The 12181-nt window shown below is 32.4% G+C and overlaps 1 protein-coding gene across 1 annotated transcript in view; it reads right to left on the reverse strand.

Moving 5' to 3' along the window:
* The window catches only part of LOC121391372 (scavenger receptor cysteine-rich domain superfamily protein-like), a 56745-nt gene extending 47741 nt beyond the window's left edge, over nucleotides 1–9004 (reverse strand). Inside the window, exons 1-2 of the mRNA XM_041523028.1 lie at nucleotides 8885–9004; nucleotides 4678–4860 (exon numbers count right to left, since the gene is read on the reverse strand). Of these exons, the coding sequence (XP_041378962.1) occupies nucleotides 4678–4860; nucleotides 8885–9004 (303 nt within the window). The remainder of the gene's footprint in view (nucleotides 1–4677; nucleotides 4861–8884) is intronic.
* Between the last annotated feature and the right edge of the window lie 3177 nt (nucleotides 9005–12181).

The following is a 12181-nucleotide window of genomic DNA, read 5'->3' on the forward strand; positions in this document are numbered from 1 at the left end:
ACTAAAACTTTAACTAAAATTGATGATCATTTAGTAAAATTACTATAACTAAAACTAAAACTGTACCTACTTACTAAAACATACTAGTGTAAACCATAGTAAACGCATACATAGTCAAAAAAATTTCTTACTGTAGTGATGACCCATTATTCCCATGGTAATAATAAATAGCCAGTAATTGATCTACTTCATGTCTTTGCATAGGAGTTCTTATCCATTCATGTCCACGTGCTTTTGGATGTTCATGAGATGTGCTTCAGATGAGTAAGCATTGTGTTCAGCTATCTAATGTCTATATATAAATTGAATTTTTTACTTCTGATGTAAAGAAAAGGTTGAAGAAGTCCACTGGTAACTTCCTACTCATGTCAACAGTTTAGACCGGGTGTAGCAGGTAATGGATGTACTGGTAGGAAATAATAAGAATAAAATACTTAATTATTTATTTATATATTATGTATACATACCTGTATGGTGGTAAAAATACTAGGAGGGCTGGATAGGTGAGCACTTGGAGAATCGATGTTTTGTTTGGAAAGCTGTTTAGAAAGTATGGTAAAAACAGCAGGTGTGCTTAGCATAAGATTTTCTAGAATGCTGCATGACTGCTATATACTCCTTATGACCGGGGAAGAGGGAGCAAGATCATAAGGGACAATACTTTCCACTTAATGACTTATTAATTGTATGGCGCATTAATAACATAGTTAGCAGTTTCTACTGGAATTGGATCAGATGTATCAAACTTGTAGTTAGGTGGTTTCTTAGATTGTTTCATATGACTGCTGCAAGTGAACTTTTAACCCTGCACCAGTGGTACTACAGAAAAAGACTTTGCTGTAGGATTCCACAGGAAAGTCTTTTGACATTGCAAAATGGCTCAAACACTATACCTCAATATTAAGTATAGTTGCTATGATATCACAGCTACTACATACATGTCATGAAAATTACCCATATAAACATCCAATCAATGTAATGTAACTGTATATGATAATGGTAGTATAGAAATAGTTGCTGTTATATTTTCTTTACTTCATATTATGTAAAAATGTTTTGTTTACAGCCATGACTTAATGACTTTACTTTTCATCAATGTTTAAGATAAAAAGAACTATAGACATTATTAGTGATATAGACAATACATAATATATATATATATGTTGTGTGTGTGTGTTATAACATAATACTATGGATACAGAAATATTCTTTAAAGTTGTACAATTGTAAGGATACTGAAGTGATAATAGTTATATTGAACTACATATACATTAACTGAATTTGTTGACTTTGTAGTTAATAATTAAATTGACAAGATAATTAACTAGTAACATTACCTCAGTGTATGTATAAGATTAATGGATAAATATAGTTTACATTGTTGATGTTAAATGAACCGCTTGCCTCAACAGTGGAGCTAGCTTGAATCCTGTTTTCTTAGCTTTCTCTTTTGATAGTCGTTTTTGATTGTGTTATTGTTACTTACTGTTTCTTTCTATCTTTCTGTCTTTGACAGCTAGGCAGTTGTCTACTATTCTATAATAGTCTTTCGGTTGAGTATATATTAAGTATTGATATCACATTGTATGTGGTGTACAGACAGAAAGGAACAAAAGGTAACTAAATAGGTAGAACAGTTGTCTTTTGATATATTAGTCTTTGTAGGTCATTATGATTGATTTATCTCATGGAGAGCTAGTATTGGGTTATGGTATTTGTCATCAGATACCAATATTACTAAAAAGACTCATTCTACCCACTGATACCCCGGATGAATACTATCACTATTGACATCAGAAAGATGATGGTGGTGGTACTTTTGATATTCTCTCTAGTTTTTGTTTCTGTTACTTCTCCTAATTTTTATCAGGTGATATTAAACTCAACCCCTGGACCTAAAACAGGTCAGTAAACATTAAACATATAACTGATAAATGAATTTTAATTTACTGCAATAGAGTTGACAGCAGTTAATGCTCTACGGCCTTCTTATTAAAACTTTTTTGATGTTAAAGAAAAATGGACCAAACCACTATTCTTCTAGATGTGGCTGTCAGAGGAAGGAGAAGACTTACTCACAATGGCCAGAAGTATCAAGACTACCACTTTTGCTTTAGAAGAAGTTTTTACAATGGTGGATTACAAACATAAAAAGTTTGATATATTTCATTAGCCTTACTAAGAAAATCACATCTGAAAACATATATCAAATCTACTTTTAGAAAAAGAAATTGATTGATTTTTAGTTAATAATAACTTTAGTGCTAGCATGGTCAGTATTACATTTTATTTTTTGTCATAGACTAAAATATTTTGTCTCTGAGATCATAGTAGAAAATTATGGAATTATAAATACATTACAACAATCCTAATGACTTCTTTATTCAATAAAATCTGCTTTGCTTTTTTTTGTTAAATGACAGTTATGAACACTATAGTAATGTCTCATAAGGTGTGTACACTGTTGTGAATAAGGTCCTTACACCGTTTAACACTAAGAATGTCTAAGTATTGTTGTTAAAAGTAGTTTTCATACTTACCTAAAGCGCTTTGTCATCTAACGTTTTAGGCTCTAATTAGAATATTATTTAATCAACAAGGACCTTAACACTATACTAACCATTAAAAAGGGTCCCGCAGATATAATTTGTATATCCTCTTCACTTAATGAAGACATCCAAGATCTTATAGCATAGAACAGAGTGTGGGTACTAAGTATGATATGTACAGAATGTACTGTGGGTGTAAGTATGATAGAATATAGATAATATGATTCAATACAGAAGGTAGTGTAAACATGACATAATCAGAATGTAGTACAAGTATGATACATGACAGCAGACTTATAAAATATTCCAAAAACTATATACTTACTAAAGGATTTCCGTCCAGGAAACACACTGAACTGACTGCAACTCTCCTTTACTGACTTATGATTAAATGATCCAGTGATGATGAGAAATTAGGACACCTTTTCACTATGTGCTGAAGATGGACATCTTGATGTGGCAGAATCATCATTGAAAAGTGCTTTTGTTACTAAAAGAAGCAATGCAAAGAAAAGCATCATGAGCTCCACAACCTGTTTGATGTCCACCTTCTTGATATATTTGTCATCACTAACATTACATTTTTTTAGACTGATCGAGCATGTCTTTGATATTATAAATTGTTCTCTCACTGACAAGAAGACTACTAAACGAGCTTTTGCTACATCACTAGAGCAATGAGGTACTCCTCACATTTAAATGAATGCATTTTACTCAATTGGCAATACAGTCTTAATAACATTTTAAAAAAATTAATGGCTTCTCTTGATGTCCTCCATTGATGTAACTATCATAACACAATGACATATCCTCAGTTACTTCAACAATAACTTCACGTCATCATTCTCCCAATAAATGCCATTTGTCCATACATGACAGCGAGAGTTAACAATCGGATTTGTGGATCACTATCAGCAATTTTGGCCAGCTTCATTATGTACTGGTAGACAAAAAATGCGAGAAGGCTAAAAAAGGAGATGAAAGAATCGTGTTGGAGGAATTGGTTAGGATCATGACACCAGAGACACCATCCTCAATCCATTTTCTATAACAATATCTGTCAGTGGCTCAGTATAAATGAGAGATGGAAAAAACAAGAGCTCACCTGATGGCTCATCTGATGGAGATGAAATATTGGTTTCGAATTTAGTGTATTTGCTTCTTAAAAATGACAGAACTGAAGACTTCTAAGGAACCCAATTAACATTCAGTATTATGCTTTGGAAACAATTTTTGCAGAATAACCTAGGCACAATACCGGTATTACTAGCAATTTTCTGATGAGCACGTTTGAATTTCTTTAGGAGCAAATAGAACACCAATTGACTTCGGTGATAAGGTAGCTCTGTCAATAACAACCCACTTACTTTGAGCATCATCCTCATTTTTTAAGAATAAGATGAGACCCTTGTCACTTAAAGTTGTTAGGAATCCCAAATAACACCTGACCTATCAGAAGGAAGAGATGGTCATTTTTGTAACACATCACATTAGCTCCTTCAGGCTAATGGCTACAGTATTCTCTTCACTTCAAAGCAATGCAAAAAAAAGAATTGAACTAATTTTATCAGATTGATCGAGTACAGCTTTGCAGCTATAGAAAAGCATTGCAACAACTCTTTAACACCTTTACCTCAAGGACGATGACATTCCATAGTTATAGGAGAACTCCACATATTCTTGTGAATGGCAGCTTCTGCAGGCGACTTCAGCAACATACTTCAGAACTTTCTCATAAGCATCACTTATCTCTTAAGTTTAATTTCCAATGACAAGTGTTTTGAGATGGGCCTTGAGAACTGCAAGACTGGCATTCTATATATAAAATTGAAACCAGTAGTACAAATCAACTTTAATGACATCTAGATTGTCTGTCATCTTTAGAAGTCGTGGTAAAAAACGCAGGTGTGCTTAGCATAAATTTTTTTTTCTAGAATGCTGCATGGCTGCTATAATACTCCTTATGACCTGCTAGATCATAAAGGCAATACTTTCCACTTAATGACTTATTAATTGTATGCGCATTAATAACAGTAGTTACAGTGTCTACTGAATTGGATCAGATGTATCAACTTGTAGTTAGTGTTTCTTAGATTGTTCCATAATGACTGCTGCAAGTGACTTTTACCTTCACCCAGTGGTACTTACAGAAAAAAGACTTTGCTGTAGGATTCCACAGAAAGTCTTTTGACATTGCAAGTGGCTCAAACATCTTTAAAATACGGAAACGATGGGGGTCAGCATCTTCTTGATAACAGAGCTCCATGGCTGTTCGATTATTATTGTTCTTAGCTATTGGGTTAATCTTTCCCTGATGACAAAAGAGATTTTACAACATTTCTATAACAACCCTTACATGCGCATGAAGGGGTGTGTCACCAACCAAAAAAAATATCCTTAAGTAACATTCCATATAGTTCAAGACAATCCATGTTGTAAAATATTCCATAGTTTACAACATTTAGGTCATATATAACATAACATTTTCGTATCTGCTTTAGCTAGTTAGGTATTTGTGTGGCAAACCAACAATAAGAAAATTTAAATGATATTGAGTGTATAACCTTGAAAAGATGAGGATTGAAAAACATCTCACCTATTCTTATGATTTAGCTACTTATAAAGATCCTTTATTACAAAATGAATACACTTTCACGTCCCAGATTCTGGTTAGCATTGGTAACAAAAAAGAGTACTATGTTGTATAGGCTAAAGGATATGTTGTTTGGTACAAGGTCAAAGTTTGTCGGTGATTGCGTATAATAAATTGAAACTGTTTTACAACATACATGTCAGTATATATGTATTTTTTAAATCCCTTATCTTTTACAGTAAACAACATTTTTGAATGAAACATGCAAAGAATGGACATCTTCTTTGTTTATTGTATATTTGAAGTTTGAAGTTATGTACCTTTGCTAGACTCTTTCTTTGGATTAGGAATAAAGAAGCTATCTCATAGACTATAAAAATGCTAAATTAATCAGAATCATCGTAACTGAATACTCAATTTATAAACAGTAGGAAGGTAAAAATAAAGATTAATAAGGTTTTGTACATTTTGAGCATTGTATAGACAAAATAGCTTAGACTTGTTTTGAATGGTACAATAAAAAGAGGTAATTTAAAAAATGAAGATAATCCATGATCCAGGATGACATGCCAAAAAGTGATGAAACAAAGTAGGGTTGACACTCAAATTCAAATTAAAATTTCTACATATGTAGCAGGAAAAGTAGTACAGCACAGTTTTCAATATAAAACACTATATCCAGTTAATGTGACTGACTCCATGCTTAATAGTTTTCATTCACTGATGCAATTTAGCAGACACAAGAAACAGAAATGTTGCTTGATGGTTCATGACTTGTGTAGTTACTTTATATGACACTTTTTAAAGTAACATGGTTAAAATATTTTAGGATATAGCAAAGTTAACTGCACCATAATCATTAATGTTTAAACAAAACAAATATCAATAAATAAAGGGTTATAGTATAAAGGACTTTTAAAATATTTGAATAAAAATATACTATGCTTCCTGTAACTACAACAATCATAAAATGTTTCAACATGATGTTAAAACAAAGTGAATAGCAAGATTTGTTTTCTGTAATAGTAGCTTACACCCTTACAGGACCAATGTCACATATTTGTGACCACACTACAATCTGTGTGAGACCAATGTCTCAAATATGTGACCACCAAGTTTGCATCCTGACCAATGTCACACATTTATGACAACATAATAAATTCGCTGTTTTATATTACTTATCTAGTTTAAACCCCACGGGTCTGCAGACGTTTTGCCTTGGTTTGTGATCATAGGATCTATCTTATCCTCAAATTATTGTACATATTACAAGTTAGCATACATTGTTTACAATGTTAACATTAGCTCCCTGACGGTGCATCTCAATGGCCTTCCACATGTCCCTCCCTTGAAGATTCCAAATGCAGAGTGTCCTAAATAGTAAAAGGTAAAAAATGTCTTAATTTTATATACTAACAAAGAACATATATATATATTCTCCTAAATAGTAGGATTAAGATATACATACTAATAGAGCACTCATACCTAGGGATTGTGGTTTGCATCATCTTGTTACACAAAACTATTTATTTGCCAAAAAAATTCTTACAACTATAATAATGTCTACATCTGACTGTAGTCGTTTTATTTACATCAATATATATGGTGGATGTTTATGTACTTATCAATGCTAAAATCACAAAATTATGTCTTATAATGACTACTACAAAACAAAGAGTAAGATAGATGCAGAGTCATATATACAATACTGTACAAACATCAGGACTTACAGCCTGTACAGCATTATATTGGTGGCATTATCATGAACTAACATCTTCATAATGACATCATTTTTAGTCCAATAAGCTTCATGAAGTGCTGTACATCCATACTAAATGAACATAAGAAAAGCATGACATGAGTCAGTTGTGAGTCAAAACATCATCATAAATCCAAAAAAATGCTACTAAGTAATGGATATCTCACTGTCTAGAGAGTGTTTGTGTACAGAGAAAGATGGCCATAAACCACTCCGGCAGTGATATTTTTTAAATTAATACCATTATTATATTAACTATAATAGGTTTTGTTGCTGTAACCAGCATAGATGCTTAGCAGCATATACTTGTCTGTGATAAAGAAAGAATTTTACATGAGATTAAGAAGTGGACAAAGGACTAAAAAAAGTGAAGACAAAGTTGAAATAGCTGATCAATGAAAAAAAGCGAAGTGACATGGTGTGTTAAATAGAGGCTGCAGCATATACCCAGTATCTCAAAACCAAAGAAGTTGGTCAAAATGGTATATCACAATTCCAATAGCATGCCCCACATAGTTTAAATAAGAATTTGTTCAGGAGTGCTCCAAGAAATACAAACTGATGTTTTACTATCTTTAATGACTGCATGGTGTTTGAATTATGTGTATAATGAAGGGACTGCATATGTGTGTATATAATTTAGTAAGCAAATTGGTCCTTGAATACCAGGCCCTAAAAAGAATAGATTTCATCCCATATCCACTAAATTATATTTACTAAATTATGTGTTGATACAGTATTACCTTAGAAAGTATAGTCCCGGAAACACAGATGTAGATCTTTTGAGTGACTGTCTTTCCAAAGAACAATTAAATTTCTTCTGATACATTTTCTTGTAATTTATTCATTCCGCATCTCACCATTTGGCTCCTAAGTCAACAGCATTTGCTTGTTTTAATCCAATTGATGCCACTTTACACAAATTTTAATTTAAAATTGGTATTTATAGCTATGTAGGGATGTAATTCAGAACATGCTAGGCTCTTCTTGTTTGAATATACAGTTGTAAAGTAATTTTTTAAAGTTCTCTTTTTACAATGGATTCTACCAGATCTGTTGTGGCTTAATACCTTAGCAACAAGAACAAAGTTAATGTAGAGGACTTTGTCTTTACATAGGCTTACAGTATGATGTAAGTTACAGATCTTGTATTAATCTGATATCTAAATACTATAGGCCATCATTAAATAACTATTAGATATATGCATATTAATACATGTAATACATAGGTACTTAGCAGGCATGTGTGACAACCGCGGTTATGACGCTTATCATTCTTAAGTGTTAATATCGGGATAACGATAATATGTGTTACCTATCGTGATAATATTGCGCATGAACAAATTTTCTCTTTTTTACACATTGGAAATCAATTAGGGATGAAAGTAGTAGCTGTCTGTGAGCTGAGTATTTACTTTTGAAAAGGCAAAAGTCTGTTGGATGTATTTTGGGTTTCCTGCACGAGATGGGAATTTTTCGGACAGAAAACAGAAGTGTCGTATGCAAATTCTGTAAGCAAACATTTGTATATAAGGCAACATTACAAACATCTGGGCCATCAGCCAGTTATAGTCACAGGGTGTTAAGCTTTATTAAAACAAGCTCTAATACCCAAAGAATGCTGGACAATTACAGGCAGGATAACGATCTACACAGAGGGCTTGAAACACTATTTTCCTTTTCCACGTAAGTCATCAAGAGGAAATCATAATGATAAATATGTTACCTGCAAAGCAACACAATATGCTCTAGTTTGAGGGGATAAATGACCCTGGATTCCGTCATATGCTCCAAACACGTGTGAAAACTATGATATGTTCCCTCTGATCGAACATATATTACTTGTCACTTACATACCAGAGCATGAAAAAAGACCAAAGTAATAAAACACAGACTGCAGTAATTTGCTTTTACTTCTAACAGATGGTAGCTCTCAGGACAAACACATTATATTAGTTCTAAACATTCACTAGGATTGATTACCATGCCTTGTGGGTGATCCATGTCATATTTAGAAAAGCTGACTGTACAACTGTCCACACTGCTGACAAGGTGGTAGCTAAGAAAGCCCCTTTCGGTTGCATGGTCAGAAGTGAGGCCCATACTTTACAAGATAAGTAATAAGCACCGGTTGATGTTCCCTCAGACAGTCGTTGAAAGAGGGTAATGAAGAAAGCAGAAAGCCATCCCCAATGACTCAAAACACATGTTACATGATCCATTGGCAGCAAGCTCTTATGGACAAAGATTTTTTTTTTGATCTCGCCTTCGAAGACACCTGCCAATTCTTACTATAAGGCTAATAGGAAGAAAATCATGTCAAACAGAGAAGGGAAGCCGATCTTAGAGAAAGCATAGACCAGGACACCCTGGAACATGCCAAAGAAGGAGGGTGGTCTCATGAGTCTATTGGGAGGATATTTGGCGCCAACATAGAGGAATTCCACGAAAATCAAGCTTCCAGAGAAGTTGAAAAATATGGATTAATTGATAGCTGCTGTTCCGAGTTTTATGAATCAGAAATTCTCTGTTTGTGTGAAGAAAAAATATGATTCAAGTTCCTGATTCGTTCAAAGCTAGCTCAAAAAATATTTTGGCATCCCTGTACTTCCATAAGGGCATTTGGGACACCCAGATCATGTAGTCCAATTCAAAATGAGAGTGTTAATTCCTTAGAATGTAAATATGCTAGTTGTCTATATCTTGACATACAAATGGATTCATACACAATATGATCTCTGTGATATTATTAGCATGAGCAGTCATTTTTACATACTTCAATCTATTGTAATTCTTTTATTCAGTTTATTGTAGGTTTAGTAGTTTAATACAGAAGTATTGGGTACAGCAATTTATCTATCTCACATTCGAATCCTTTATTTAAGTTTATTGGAGTAAGTTGAGAAAAAATTTATACTAAATTAGGTTGTTGGTGATTGGGACCAGGTGCATCAAAAAGAATATGAGATTTTCATATTGCAATTATCAATGACATAACACATCATTATACTACCTTATAACATTTTATAAAACATAACTCAAATAAGTCCTCAGACAAAAAACGCAAATCACTTAACCAATATATCCGTTGAATTTGGAAGTTGAGATATCTCATTAGACAGTTTAAACATCCAATATTCATAACCCAATCATTGATTCTGTATTTATATAAATATAATAACATTAAAGCTAATTAATGTATTACTTTAATAACAGTTTTATTACTTACATTATATGTGCTCTTCAAACTGGTCATTGAAAACAGTTATGCAAAATGAAAGTGTGTCGTCATGTTTAGTTTCATTGACCATTATGGAAAACTAATTGACATAAAAAAACATGAAAACAACATTTATCAACTTTTTATTCCAAAATTATTACACACGCTTTGCATCATATTATCATTATATATCACAAAAAATTTGAAACAAAATTAAACTTTTATATAATATATATATATGATTGTTTAAGAGCAAACAACTTATTTTCCAAGTATACATTATGATATAAACATAATACACCACACTATTACTTTTTTTAACACATGGTTGGTTGGATCCTTTCTGGTATTAAAAGCAATAAACATTTTTGGGTCCCTTCATTACTGCTAGACAGACTGGCTGTTAGAACTACCCTGGAAAGATTATGGATAACACATTATATATGCGAGGAAAAATATATAAAAACAAACACAAATCGACAAAATTGTACTACATAAACTGGTGATTTTACATTACTGGTTATATCACACTTATATCCATCGATTGATATTTTTAAAAACCAACATGAAGATAACCAAGTTTCATTAGCACAGAAAAGTATAGAAAAAAAACACGCTGTAAGTAAATAAAATGGACAAACATTGTACTACATTAAAAATTAGAAAGGACACTACATTATAATCACACTTACCAGCTTATATCTTTCCCAGGACATATCAAACTGACAAGTAATTCATAGCACCAATAATTGTATAGAAAAAAAGAAGAAATGTAGTAAATAAAATGGGACAACATTGTACTACCTAAAACTAGGAAAATATACTAAAGTATACTATATATATCAACACTTAGGGGGACTATTATTGTGAAAAGACCACATCAAGTGACACTTATTAAAGAACCCCCAACCGTAAAAAAATGCATAGGAAAAAACAAAACATATAGTAAATATAATGACAAATTGTACTACATAATCTCGAAATTATTACTAAATTAGATGACACTTATCCTCTATTATATTTTAAAGGACACAATCAAGATGACCCAGTATTCATACCACCATAAAGGTATTAGAAAAACTAACAAGAGTAGTAACTGCAACTCAGGGAAACCTATGTTCTGAGTTAAAAACAACCCAATGAAAACTAACTAGTTAAAACAACTGTTAAATGTATGGGGTCACTATCAACCAAACCTATAGTTAAAGTAACTTTCACAATGGATGGTGATTATAAACTCACACCGATAGGTCAAATAAAATCTGACAAAGTAGTTCGATTGTAACAATTGACTAACTTAGTGCACTGTGGTTACTGTAAAACGTAGTAGGTTTGATAGTGTTCAGTTATCATAAATAACAAAATAGGTTGTTAATGTAAAAATCATTGATGGTGAAATGCTTCTTTCTTTGGTTTTATCAGGTAATGTACTTATTTGTGATAGGCCGCACTGAAAAAAAAGCATGTGGTTGTTATTTAACTAACGGGGTCTTTCATTAATACAGTTACATCACATAATGATGTAAGCCCAATTCAAAGTTGCTACAAGGTCAATACTAGTGAAATCAATAAGTATGAAGCAAACTACGTTACATCTACAACCATATTGCTTTCTACCGCACTTTGGTTTATAGTTGAGATCATGGTTTCATTGAAAGTAATAAGTAAACAATAAGTTAGTTAAATTAATAACTGTATCTAACCTCTTCCACATAATTTTCGTTATTGGACATAAACACAAAGACTACTTTGGCTTTTAGTGGCTTTTCACATATTAAGTTAGGACAGTTTTGGCTTTGTGGTAACGAGGCCACAGTGGAAAGGACAAAATGCTATTTAAACTGATGATTTCTCCTATGTCTTCGTTTCTTCACACCAGTCTTAATATCTGATTTATTGATTATAATATTTATCATGGGTCGAAACTAAACAGATGGTTTGACTTATATTATATAACACTATGTTATGTCAAAATTATTGCTTTTCTCCCGTTACAATGTTTTAATAACTAGATAATTGTTATTTTGGTGTTAAATACCTAAACTAGTTGTAGTAACAGC

The sequence above is a fragment of the Gigantopelta aegis genome, unplaced genomic scaffold (assembly GCF_016097555.1).
Source record: "Gigantopelta aegis isolate Gae_Host unplaced genomic scaffold, Gae_host_genome ctg2245_pilon_pilon, whole genome shotgun sequence".
Lineage (NCBI taxonomy): Eukaryota > Metazoa > Mollusca > Gastropoda > Neomphalida > Peltospiridae > Gigantopelta > Gigantopelta aegis.